Consider the following 14267-nt stretch of genomic DNA (forward strand, 5'->3'; position numbering starts at 1 on the left):
GAGGATTTGGAAAGGATGATTGCTGTTTGGTATGAAATGCACAACAGGACTAAATACAAATATGGAGTGATACATCCTTACTATACAGTATAAATGCACACCAGGCCTATGCTTGAGAGAAGGTCAGTCTGTGACCTGTCCTTTATTCCTTAGCACTCAAGTGATGAAAGTGGGTGGAACTTCCCCTTTGATATCTGAAGGTCCAGGTTCAGAGTGTCTCACACAAGTTCACCACCTAGTGGTCATTGTTCTCACAGTGCACAACTTAGGTCAGATTACACATGGGTTACAATGCTGGTTGAATACACAACATCACCTCCCCAGCAAAGTCTTATTGGGATCACAGGTTGAGTCTCTCAAGTGGTTTACGCTCTCTTGTAGAGCGCCTGAGTTGGGGCTTCGGTTGTTGGATGCTGGCCTGAGTGTCTGCTGTTTGCGGTGCCTCAGGCCTATCCGGACTGCCCACAGTGACTGGGCTCTCCTCCCTTTGGTTCTGATGTTCGGTCACCTGTGGTGGAGTGAATTCTATATCGTGTTCTTCGTCTGCTTCTTCTATGGGGTTGCTGAACCTCCTTTTTGTTTGATCCACGTGTTTGCAGCAGATTTTTCCATTGGTAAGTTTAACGACCAGAATCTTATTTCCCTCTTTGGCAATCACAGTGCCTGTGAGCCATTTGGGCCCTGCAGCATAGTTGAGGACAAAAACAGGGTCATTTACATCAATACATCGCGCCCTCGCATTCCTGTCATGGTAGTCATATTGTGACTGGTGCCTGCTCTCGACAATTTCTTTCATGGTGGGGTGTATAAGGGAAAACCGGGTTTTGAGCGTCCTTTTCATTAGCAGCTCTGCGGGTGGAACCCCTGAGAGTGAGTGTGGTCGGGATCTATAGGCCAACAGGAGGCATGATATGTGGCTTTGTAGGGAACCCCCTTGGATTCTGAGCATTCCCTGTTTGATTATCTGCACTGCTCGTTCTGCCTGGCCATTTGAGGCCGGCTTGAACGGTACTGTTCTGACATGGTTAATTCCATTGCCTGCCATGAAGTCCTGGAATTCAGTGCTTGTGAAGCACGGGCCATTGTCGCTGACCAAGATGTCTGGTAGACCATGGGCGGTGAACATTGCCCGTAGACTTTCTGCTTGAATTTAAAATGTCACACTCGATCCATTTGGAGTAGGCATCTACTACAACCAAAAACATTTTTTCCCATGAAAGGACCTGCGTAGTCCACATGGATGCGTGACCAAGGCTTGGCGGGCCATGGCCAGGGGCTAAGGGGGGCTTCCCTGGGCGTATTGCCCAGCTGGGCACACGTGTTGCACCTGCGAACACAAAGTTCCAGATCTGCGTCTATCCCTGGCCACCAAACGTGTGACTTGGCAATTGCCTTCATCATGACAATGCCCGGGTGCTCATTGTGGAGAAACCTGATGAACACCTCTCTGCCCATCTGGGGCATGACTACGCGGTTTCCCCACAGTAGGCAATCGGCCTGAATCGAGAGTTCATCCTTGCACCTGTGAAATGGTTTAAATTCCTCAGGGCATGCCCTGTACGTGGCTGCCCAGTCCCCATTCAGGACACATTTCTTGACTAGAGACAATAGCGGGTCTCTATTTGTCCGTGGGGGGAGGTGATGTCATGTAAGCGGAGGTCAGGTCCAATTTTGAAAAAAGTTTGCCATCGGATAGCGTCGCAAAGAGGTCCTCCACACTCGGTAGCGGGTACTGGTCTTGGAGTGACACCCGATTGATGGTGGCCTTGTAATCACCACATAGCCTGACCGACCCATCCGCCTTGAGCACCGGCACAATCGGGCTCGCCCAGTCACTGAATTCAACTGGCGAGATGATGCCTTCCCTCAGCAGGCGGTTCACTTCGCCTTCTATCTTTTCCTGCATTACGTACAGCACCGCTCTGGCCTTGTGGTGTACTGGCCTGGCATCCGGGTTTATGTGAATCACTACCTTGGCCCCCATGAAAGTGCCAATGCCGGGTTGAAATAATTAGTCAAATTTGTCCAGGATCATTAGAATAATACTCGCCCCACAGAGGAAATTGCATTGACATCACCCCATTTCCAGTTCATGACAGCAAGCCAACTCCTCAGCAGTAATGCGGGACTGTCTCCCGGGACAACCCAGAGTGGCAACCTGTTCTCCGAATCTTTGTGGGTCATGACTATCGTGGCGCTGCCTTTGTGTATGTCTGTAGCTGCGCGTCAATCGGCGATAATTTTGGCCTCCTGGCCTTGGACGCCCACAACTTTTTGAACTGTTTGATACCCATCAGGGACTGGCTGGCCCCCATGGCTCCATTGATACTGGGATGCCATTGAGGAGCACTTTCATCATTATCGGTGGCGTCTTGGTGTATGAACTGTATACATACTCCACATGAACTCTCTGAACTTCAGCTTCCAGCGATTTCCCCCAGCGTTCATTTCTGCAATTATTTTGCTCATCTCTGCAACTCCGGCTGAGTGTGTGCCTCCATGCCTCCAACATGAGCTGTTGTTGGAAACAAAAGGTCCCTTGCCAGTCGATCGTCCCTGACTGCCCCTGTGGCTGTCCTTGAGTGCGCCATTAATAGGTGTTGATGGCCCCATTATCCCTTGCAATTGCATGAATCACCGTTCATCTTGCCATTGTCTCTGTCAAACTCCCCCTCTGGGTTCGACTACATATTGGGGCATGCCTGATTGCCCTTGTCTGCCTGGAGAACTGTGTGCTGCTTTAACAATGTTGATTCTCTGTCCCAACTATTCCATAACACAGTACCGCTCGTCTGTTCTGCTAATGGCCAAGCTTGCGTGGTTTAAATCCCAGTTTCTCATTGCCATTGATACGTCCTTACTGTTCAGTATAAATGCACATGAGGCCTATGCTTGAGAGAAGGTCAGTCTGTGACCTGTCCTTTATTCCTAATGGTCATTGTTCTCAGTGTACAACTTAGATCAGATTATACATGGGTTACAATGCTGGTTGAATAAATGACATGGGGGAAGCTGCTAGTATTGGGTTTATAAGTTGATGGAACAGGCCAAGCAGGGGAAGAGTTGCAGGATAAGTATTTAATGTCAGTGTTTTTCTTTAAACATTTATTCCTTCCAGAAAGCTTATATTTTTGCTATATTTAAACTAATGATCCAAGCGACAAAAACCTCTGCTGGCTATTGTATAATTTAAATTTTGTTAATGCAATACATCTAAAAATAAAAGCCAGTATCAATACTGGTGATCATGAAACCCAGCTCAGTAATCTTTAAGGAAATCTGCCAACTGACTCCAGCAGGCTGATGTAACTCTAGACCCATAGCCTGGTAGTTGATTCTTAACTGCCCGTTGAAATGGCCTAGCAAGCCACTCAGTTGTACCAGATGACACTCCAAGGGCAATTGGAGATAGGCAATAAATGTGGACCATGAGCTCAGACATTACTGCAGTTACTTGCTCTTTGCCCACATAGTTTAACAGGAAGTCCATAGCAGCAGTGGTACGTTCAGTTTACTGAGCTACCTGCAGTATTAACTGAATGCAAAGAGCACAAATGAAATTAAGGGGAAGCTAGAAAGATATGCTAATAGATCCAGAACATGGGCACCTGTAAAGTTTGACAGAGCCAAAGACATTGTTGGAAATACTAAGCTGTAAAACAGCATGCAAACCCCGGCCAACTCGCGGTTCATTAATGTATAAAGTTTCATACTAAATCCTTTGATGCAAACCAAATTATATAAATTGAAACATAAGCAACCACAAACATACAAGAAGACAAAACCTAGTCCAATGTTGAACAGTTTATTTACTGTTATGTTACAATTCACATCAGGAACCCAGCTCTCGCATCTCTTTGTACAAAGTCACAAGCCATCATTCCCTAGAGGACAGGGTTGCCAATTATATAAATACAAGTACTAAACACAATAAGCTTGATCAATCATTCAGTTTAGTCACTCCCCCTCCCCAGGGTGTGCTTGTCAAACAGGTACTCTCCAACACCATTCTCAGGGGCTCCCAGTCTCTTCAGGTTGGTGATGTGATCTCCAAGCTTCTTGATCATCTTCACTTGTTCATCCAAGTAGTGGGTCTCCAGGAAGTCACACAACTGAAGGAGGAAACAAGTTATGACCAGTAGCAGATATCAAGGATCATCAGAGCATCCCCTGGAGTTGAGATTTTAATTCTCTTGGACTGGAGGATAGTCAAGTGGTGCAATTGAGATTGATGGAATTACTGCATCATTAGATTAAACTTACTGCACAATAGGTGCTCCGATCCTCAGATCATTGGGATACATTTACAAGTCACTGTCCACAGTAGGCCAACTTTCCCTCCACCCCCCCAAAACAAAACAATCTTTTGTGCATGGAGATCTTTTAATTAGACTCAAGGACAACAATTTCTCAACCCAAGCCCACATCATTAAATAAAAACTTACATGAGGGTCTGTCCTCCCAGTGGAGAGTTTGTGCAGATCCAGCAGACTCTGGTTCACATTCTTCTCCATCTGCAGAGCTCTCTGCATCGCCTCCAGACCATTGCTCCACTCATCCTGCTCTGGTTTCTGGAAAGAAAGAACATTTTAACAGTTCACTTACACTGAATTAAGCAAACATGAGAAAAGAAGAGAACAAAATTAGGGATGCAATCAAAAGTCTACATTACCGTGAACCAATGTGATGGCCTCGGCCATCATAACCACTGGAGTTATATTGAGAGGGAATTTAAAGAGAATATTTAAAGGGGGAAGCTAGGCAAGTGCATGGGGAGAAAGGAATAGAATATGCTGAGGGGGTGAGATGAAGCAAGGTGTGAGGAGGCTCGCTGGAGTATAAACACCAGCAAAGACCAGCTTAGCAAATGGCTTGTTTATGCTGCATATTGTTTGGTTCCAATCAGTCCAAGGGGACTGAGATAGAAGACCATAAGTTTATTGTATCCAACCTTGATGTCCGCCAAGATGATCCGCCCTCCACGCCGATTCTGGAATTTCATCAGTTTCTCAGCATGCTCACGTTCCTCATGTGACTGCTCCTTGAAGAACTCCGTAAAGTGACGCAGGGCAACATCATCCTGGTCAAAGTAGAAGGACTGCAGATAGATCAGAGGAGGAATAGTTGGATATTGCATGGCAGACCCATTATCCTGGGCCTTGTAATGGAAACTATCTACTTAACTAACCTGAAACAGACAGTGGACAATTTTACAACAAACAATCTGGAAACTTCGTGATTTGCAAAAGAACCAGTGGAATTACTACTTTTTTTTTTTTTAAAAAGATGAATGCAAGGCATGAAAGGGTGGTGGAAACAGATTAAGTGCCAACATTCAAAAAGAAATTGGATAAATACTGGACAGGGCTATGGGAACATGCAGGGAGTGGACAAGTTGTATCGCTCCACCCATCAGTCAGCAAGGCACAATGGACTGAATGGCCTCCTGTGCTGCATCATTCCATGATCACCAATTCAGCTTTGATTGAACTAGCTCAAAACTGGAACCTTCATCTTAGCACCCAATATTCATTGTAGCTCTGGAAATTAGTAAAGGAACTTCAACAAAATGTATACCCTTATCACCAGAATCACAATCATTGTTTATTAACCCAGATATATTTTCTGCAGGCTAGTTAAGAAGAACTATTAGAACTCTAATCAGACCCCTTAAAAGTAGGAGATGTGGTCACAGTACACAAGAGGAGAAAAACTGGCCCAGTTTTACAGGCTACATTCATCCCAAGGAACAAAATCTACCAGAAGCAGCATTAATTTGGCACCTTCAACACTAGACAAGGTATTTCGGAGGAGAACCAGAAGCCCTCAGAATTTGAGGTACTTTGTGATTGCCTGAGAGAGAGAGAGAGAGAGAGAGAGAGAGAGAGAGAGAGAGAGAGAGAGAGAGAGAGAGAGAGAGAGAGAGAGAGAGAGAGAGAGAGAGAGAGAGAGAGATAGAGGAGAGAGGAGAAAGGAGAGAGGAGAGAGGAGAGAGGAGAGAGGAGAGAGGAGAGAGGAGAGAGGAGAGAGGAGATCCACTGAGTAGGGACAATTGCTGAAGTCTTTAAAACCAATAACGCTTAGAGAAAAGACAGAAGGGTACAAACTGGTCCTTAAAATTACAGGAGAAAAATACTAGGAAAAATGGAGTAGGCCATTCAGCTCCTCAATCCTGCTCCACATTCAATTTCATTATAGCTCATCTGTAGTTTAATTCCATTTACCCTTATCCAACAAAAATCTCAGCCTTAAGCCATGAAAGTCTATGGAGTGATTTAGACTGAGGATACGAATTCAGAATTTACAGCTCACAAGAGCCCAGGAAATGGAGTCGCTAAGATTCAATATACTCAGAATATAGTTGAGCTACTGCAAGAAAGAGATAAGTGGATGAAGGAACATACATGAAAATGAATTGCATTACATTATAGCTTCAAAAATGAATCCACCTGGGCATAGTTTGGAGTGGCAGGTGGGGGGGCAGGGAGTGAGGAATACAGCATAAAATTTAGTCAATTCTCATTACATAGTCTCCATTGTGAAGTGGTCAAATATACAAAATTCACCATAGAGAGATAAACATAGGAGGAATAGAGCTCCATGTTGATCTGCTTGTTGACAGCATCCTCACAGTCCTGGTGGTAGTTCTGACACACTTGAGCAGCCATCTTATTTTTTTTTATATTGAAGTCTAAACTTTGATGAAGTACTAAACTAAGATTTAACTAACCTCAAACTCCTGTATTTATACTGCTGGATAATCGAGGGCGCGGCAGCCTAGATAATTGTCCAATCAGATATTGCAGCCTCTCAGAGCACCAATCACGTAAAGGGAGGAGGGGGGATGGACTCCCAGAGCCAGTCAGATCTTTGAAGAATGAGCATCATTGGCTGACAACTCAATGAGGATCTCAATTGTCCTAACTTTCCTCAAACACAGTTCAAATATCCAGAATCACAGGTTTAATCTTTAGGCTAATCAATTCATAGAATCATCGGGCCCAAGTTTCCACAGGATAAAAAACGGGCGCCCCTCCGAGCTGGGCGCCCGTTTTTCACGCCTAAAATGGCGCCAGAAAAAAAACGCGCTATTCTCGAGCGCTTTGCAGCTCCTTGTCTGTTTGGTGTGGCACCCAGGGGGGCGGAGCCTATACTCGCGCCGATTTTGTAAGTGGGAGGGGGCGGATACTATTTAAATTAGTTTTTTTCCTGCCGGCAACGCTGCGCATGCGCATTGGAGCGTTCGCGCATGCTGAGTGTGAAAAAAAACATTGGCACTCGGCCATTTTTGTAGTTCTTTGTAGCTGTTTAATTTTTGAACATTTTTTAATAAAATCACATTGCCATCAGCACATCAGCACTGAGGCTACCCTTCTCACTGTCTCCTTCCGCTCCCTCCCCTCCGCGGCAACAAACGGCTCTCTCCTTCCCCTCTCTCCCCTCCCCTGCACGGCAACAAGCCGCTGTCTCCTTCCCCTCCCACCCCTCCCTCCACGGCAACAAGCCGCTGTCTCCTTCCCCTCCCTCCCCTCCCTCGACGGCAACAAGCCGCTGTCTCCTTCCCCTCCCTCCCCTCTCTCCACGGCAACAAGCCGCTGTCTCCTTCCCCTCCCTCCCCTCCGTGGCAACAAACCGCTTTCTCCCCCCCCCCCCCCTCCCACTCAGCGGCACGAATGGCTTTCTCCCCCCCCCCCCGCCCCGCTCCCGCTCAGCGGCATGAACGGCTGCAGAATTCTCCCTGGCTGAAGCACATTCACACAGGTAGGAAGATGGTTTATTTAATCTTTTCTTTGCTTATAAATGTTTATTCAGGTTGGATTTATTTATATAATATTTGTATAAGTATAAATAAGGATTTATTATAGAATTTAATGACTTCCCTTCCCCCCCCACCTCGTTCTGGATGCCTAATTTGTAACCAGCGCCTGATTTTTTAATGTGTAGAACAGGTTTTTTCTGTTCTACAAAAATCTTCACTTGCTCCATTCTACTTTAGTTTGGAGTACGTTTTCACTGTGGAAACTTTGAAATCAGGCGTCAGTGGCCGGACACGCCCCCTTTTGAAGAAAAAATTCTGTTCCAAAGCAGAACTGTTCTACCTGACTAGAACTGCAGAAAAAAAAATGTGGAGAATTGCGATTTCTAAGATAGTCCGTTTTCCACCAGTTGCTCCTAAAAATCAGGCGCAAATCATGTGGAAACTTGGGCCCATAGAATGGTTCAAGCAGGGAAGAAAGCAATTCGGCCCATCGAGCCTGTGCCAATTCACAGATAGGCCCATTGCCCTAATTGGGATGATTAAATCAGCTATTGTAAACATTTAAACCATAAGTGCCTCCTTTATAAGGGGGAATAAACAATAAGTCCAAATTATGACAATACTAACATAAAAATTGTCATGTATGTAACCTTCATGTAACTGTAACCTTCATGTAACAACACTGCATACGGTATACACCCAAGAAATGCACACCTTGACCACAGGGGGTGAACTTGTGGGAGACACGCCTCACCTGGTATCCAGGTATATAAAGGGAGGTCCCACGCAGGGTCATCACTTCTTGGTCCTGTGAATAAAGGTTCGGGTCACATAGTGACCTTGTCTGCAGAATGTGCCTCGTGTGAATTTATAGTAGTGTGTAAGGACACTACATTTGGCAACGAGAAACGGGAATCAACGACTCACGAGAATGGCCACTGGTAGCACAGAGGAACGGTACTGTGTTGGTGAGGACTGGGACGATTTCGTTGAGAGGCTCCAGCAGAGTTTTGTCACGAAGGACTGGCTGGGAGATGCAGTGACTGACAAGCGAAGGGCGCATCTACTGACCAGCTGTGGACCTAAGACCTACGCGCTGATGAAAGATCTGCTCGCACCCGAGAAGCCGGCGGACAAAACCTTTGAATAGCTCAGCAAACTGATCGGTGAGCACCTCAAACCGGCGAGCAGTATACACATGGCCCGACACCGATTCTATACACACCGACGTCGAGAAGGACAGAGCATACCGGACTTCATTGCGGACCTTCGGCGCTTGACCAGCCTCCGTAAGTTCACAGACGTCTGCAGCGGGGAGATGTTAAGGGATTTCTTCATTGAGGGCATTGGTCATTCCGGGATTTTCAGAAAGCTAATTGAGACCAAGGACTTGACCTTGGAAGTGGCGGCATTGATGGCTCAGACCTTCATGGCGGTGGAGGAGGAAACCAAGATAATATACGCGCGCAACTCTGCTTCCAACGTGGCGATGGATCAGGGAGTTAACTTTGTAAACGCGACTCAGAACCCCGCAGGCAGGCAAGGACAATTCGATACCACCCAGGCAGCAACAGACTCTAGAGTGGGTCCTCAACAGAGACAATGTTAGGTTGAACGGACATTTGCACCATCACAGTGGACAATACGTCCCAGGATGGGGCCATTGACTCCCACTAACAGAGTGCTCAAGAGTAATCAAAGAGCCAATCAGAGAGGAATGCCTGGTCACAGCTCTTTTGTTCACAACGATCTCAGCTCATGCTGGAGGTGCAGGGGCAGACTTGCTGCAAAAACCTGGAGGTTTCAACAATTTATCTGTAGAAATTGTAACTTCAGCGGACATTTAGCCAGAATGTGCAGGGAGCCCACAGCGAGGCTAATTTACGAGGCAGATGAACCACAAGAGGGGTCTGCAAGGCAGATTGATGCTTGGGACAAAGCAATGGACGCTGGAGTTCAGCGGGTTCATGTGGCGAACATCCACAGCTCATTTACAAAAACGCCACCTATGATGATGAAAGTCCTCTTAAACAGCATCCCGGTACACATGGAGCTGGACACAGGGGCCAGCCAGTCACTTATGAGTGTCCAACAATTCGAGAAACTACGGCCACTCAGAGCTAGCAGACCCAAACTGGAACGCATTGACACGCAATTACGGACGTACGACAAAGAGATCATCCCAGTGCTAGGCAGTGCAATGTTGCTGTTTACATATAATGGATCAGAGAACCGGCTGCCACTCTGGATTGTCCCTGGAAATAGTCCCACACTTTTGGGGAGAAGCTGGCCAGCCGAGATGAACTGGAAATGGGGGGATGTGCACACCATTTCATCTGTGGAGCGAAGTTCATGCTCACAGGTCCTACAGAAATTTGAGTCATAACATCATTCTACACATCATTCTACACATCATTCTACACATCATTCTGCACATCATTCTACACAACATCATTCTACACATCATTCTACACATCATTCTACACATCATTGTACACATCATTCTACATATCATTGTACATGTCATTTCAACCTATTTCAACCTGGTGTCGGGACTTTCAAAGGTACCAAAGTAGTGATACGCATCACCCCAGATGCCAGACCAGTGCACCACAAAGCCAGAGCTGTGCCGTATGTGATGCGGGAGAAAATTGAGAGTGAGTTGGACAGGTTGCTAAGAGAGGATATAATTTTGCCCATTGAATTCAGCAACTGGGCAAGCCCCATCATCCCTGAACTAAAAACGGATGGCTCAGTCAGGATCTGTGGCGACTGCAAGGCCACTATCAACTGAGTGTCACTACAAGACCAAAACATGCTTCCGACAGCGGAGGATCTTTTTGCCACGCTGGCAGGCGGCAAGCTGTTCACCAAGTTGGACCTCACTTCAGCCTACATGACCCAGGAACTTGCCAAGAATCCAAGCTACTGACCACCATCACCACGCTCAAGGGGCTGTTTGTCTACAACAGGTGTCCGTTTGGCATTCGATCAGTGGCCGCTATCTTTCAAAGGAACAGGGAAAGCCTGCTCAAATCCATCGCTGGAACAGTCGTATTTCAGGACGACATCCTTATCACGGGTCGAGACACTGAGGAACACCTCCACAACCTGGAAGAGGTGCTACGCCGACTGGACCGGGTAGGCCTGCGACTAAAGAAGTCCAAGTGTATGTTTTTGGCCCCAGAGGTCGAGTTTTTGGGCAGGAGGGTTGCCGCAGATGGGATCCGGCCCACCGAATCCAAAACGGAGGCGATTCGTCGTGCGCCCAGGCCCGGCAACACATCGGAGTTGCGTTCATTTCTGAGACTCTTGAACTATTTCGGGAACTTTCTGCCGAACTTAAGCACATTGTTGGAGCTGCTACATGTGCTCCTGTGTAAGGATTGCGATTGGTTTTGGGGGGACTGTCAGGAACGGGCTTTCAATCGAGCGCGAAACCTGCTTTGTTCTAATAAGCTGTTGACCCTGTACAACCACTGTAAGAAATTGGTTTTGACATGTGATGTATCATCCTATAGGGTTGGGTCCGGTTTGCAGCAGAGTAATGATGAGGACTAACTCCAACCTGTGGCTTATGCCTCCAGGTCGCTCTCCCAAGCAGAAAGGGGATATGGGATAGTTGAAAAGGAGGCACTCGCATGTGTCTACGGGGTGAAAAAGATGCACCAGTACCTTTTCGGCAGAAGGTCCGAGTTCGAAACGGACCACAAGCGATTAACATCCCTGTTGTTAGACAGCAAAGCTGCCAATGCCAATGCGTCAGCTCGCATACAGCGATGGGCTCTCACGCTGGCTGCCTATGACTACACCATACGATACCGGCCCGGCACTGAAAATTGCGCTAACGCACTCAGCAGGCTTCCATTGGCCACCACTGAGGGGGCAGCGGAGCAAAGCGCTGAGATGGTCATGGCTGTCGATGCCTTTGACAGCGCAGGCTCCCACATCACAGCCCACCAGATCAAAATCTGGACCAACAGAGATCCCCTCCTATCTTTGATTAAGAAATGTGTCTTGACTGGGGATTGGGTGCCCACACACGGAGCATGCCCCGAGGAGGTCAGACCGTTTCACAGACGAGTGGATGAGCTCTCCATCCAAGCCGACTGCCTACCATGGGGCAGCTGGGTAGTCATGCCCCAGAAGGGAAGGGAAGCATTCATCAGGGAACTCCACAGCGAGCACCCAGGCATTGTGCTAATGAAGGCCATTGCCCGGTCACATGTATGGTGGCCGGGAATTGACTCAGACCTGGAACACCAGGCCATAGTCACGTATTCATGGGAAAAATGGTCCTCATTGTTGTTGATGCATACTCGAAATAGATCGAGTGCATCATATTGAATTTGTGCATCATATTGAATTTGTGCATGACATCCACCATTGTGGAGAGTCTGCATGCGGTCTTTGCATCTCACGGCTTGCCGGACATTCTGGTTAGCGACAACGGCCCGTATTTCACTAGCTATGAATTCCGGGAGTTCATGTCGGGTAATGGCATCAAACATGTCAGCACAATCCGCCTTCCAAAGGCCAGGCGGAACATGCAGTCTAAATCATAAAGCAAGGCATCCTCCGGATTCAAGGACCCTCCCTTCAATGCCGCCTATCGCGCCTCCTGCTGGTCTACAGGTCCCGACCGCATTCGGTCATAGGAGTCATGAACTACTCATGAAACGTACACTTAAAGCTCAGCTGTCCCTCATTCATTTAGTCCTGTCAGACATTGTTGAGGGCAAGCGCCAGTCCCAAAATGAGTGCCATGACCGTAACTCAAAGGGGAGATGTATAGAAATCGATGACCCTGTATTTGTTCTTAATCACGCTTTGGGGCCCAAGTGGCTTGAGGGTACTGTATTTGGCAAAGAGGGGAATAGGATAATAGTGGTCAGACTTAACAATGGACAGATATGCCGCAAGCATCTGGACCAAGTAAACAAACGGTTCAGCATGGACACTGAGGAATCTGAGGAAAATCATGAGATGCTGCCAACACCATCGCCAGTGAATGAGCAACAATAACCTTCAGCAGCAGGCACAGTTCCTACAACCAGCACAGACAAGCCGGAATCACCACAGGTGACAGAGGCTCATGCCAAGCTCAACAACCAGAGCCCCAACTGCAGCGCTCCACGAGAGAGCGTCGACTGCCCGAACGACTTAATTTTTGACCCAATAAAATGTTGGGGGGCAGGTGATGTCATATATGTAACCTTCATGTAACTGTAACCTTCATGTAACAACACTGCATACTGTATACACCCAAGAAATGCACACCTTGACCACAGGGGTTGTTCTTGTGGGAGACACTCCTCACCTGGTCATCCAGGTATATAAAGGGAGGTCCCACGCAGGGTCATCACTTCTTGGTCCTGTGAATAAAGGTTTGGGTCACAGAGTGACCTTGTCTGCAGAATGTGCCTCGTGTGAATTTATAGTAGTGTGTAAGGATACTACAAAAATCTTTCAAATTATAATTTAGTTCCCTGTATCCACGCTGCACTCCAGTCCCTCTGGTGCCCACCGATGACGGTAAGCCTCAAGTATACCGGCAGACACCGCATGCTCCCTCTCCAGGGACATCTGGGTACGGACATAGCCGTGGAAGGGAGGCAGGCAGACGGAGAGATTAGCCCATCGACCACGCTCTGATCGGACCAGTTAATGGCCACCTTGACATCCTCTGTTGTTTGCGAGTCAGTGTCTTTTTAATAGTTCTGAATGGTTCTGTGGGTTGGTCATTTGCAGGTATCTGCCGGTTTGATGCAACATCCAAACAGATCAGTGAGTCTGCAACTACTTTTGTAAAACAATAAATCAAGTGCCTCCTTTAAAGGGGCACTAGAACTGACAAATTAACCAATAAAACTTTCGAAACAATAAATGGTCAAATTAAAATTTGGTTGCTGGGAGTGATGATGCATTCAGTCCCTCCGGTGCCCACTCTCGCGGAAGGCCTCGCGCGTACTCGTGGACACCGCGTGCTCCATTTCCAGTGACACCCCTCACTCGAATATAACCGCAGAAGAGAGGCAGGCAGTCAGGCTGAATGACCCCCTTGACCGCCCGCTGCCTGGACTGGTTAATGGCCATTTTGGCCATGCCCAGGAGCAATTCTACGAGGAGGCCTTCCGACCTGCCCACTCCATTCCACACAGGATGCCCAAAAATCAGGATCGTGGGACTGAAGTGCAACCAGAATTTGAGGAGCAGTACCTTCAAATATTGAAAGAGCGGCTGCAACCTCATACATTCATCATAGATATGGAACAAGGAGTCCTCTAGACCGCAGAAATTACAGACGGCCTGGGAGTCCGTGAACCGACTTAAAAATCGATTGCATGGGACTGCTCCATGCAACACCCTCCAGGCCAAGTCCCCAAAGAATAAAGGGAGGACGGGCTTGAAGCTGATGAGAAATTCTGTCCAGAGAGGGATCAGTTCGGATGGGATCGCCCCACGTGCTTGGGCCTCCTCGACACACGTAACAGAGTCAGAATGCAGT

The 14267-nt window shown here is 47.4% G+C and overlaps 1 protein-coding gene across 1 annotated transcript; it reads right to left on the reverse strand.

The window, feature by feature from the left end:
- Positions 1-3953: 3953 nt before the first annotated feature.
- Positions 3954-6668, reverse strand: LOC139262643 (ferritin heavy chain B-like). Its single transcript, XM_070877795.1, has 4 exons — positions 6567-6668; positions 4952-5098; positions 4446-4571; positions 3954-4112 (listed from the first exon to the last, which is right to left on the reverse strand). Exons 1-4 carry the CDS (start codon positions 6666-6668, stop codon positions 3954-3956), a joined length of 534 nt encoding a protein of 177 aa, XP_070733896.1.
- Between the last annotated feature and the right edge of the window lie 7599 nt (positions 6669-14267).

Source organism: Pristiophorus japonicus, chromosome 4, assembly GCF_044704955.1.
Source record: "Pristiophorus japonicus isolate sPriJap1 chromosome 4, sPriJap1.hap1, whole genome shotgun sequence".
NCBI classification, from domain to species: domain Eukaryota; kingdom Metazoa; phylum Chordata; class Chondrichthyes; family Pristiophoridae; genus Pristiophorus; species Pristiophorus japonicus.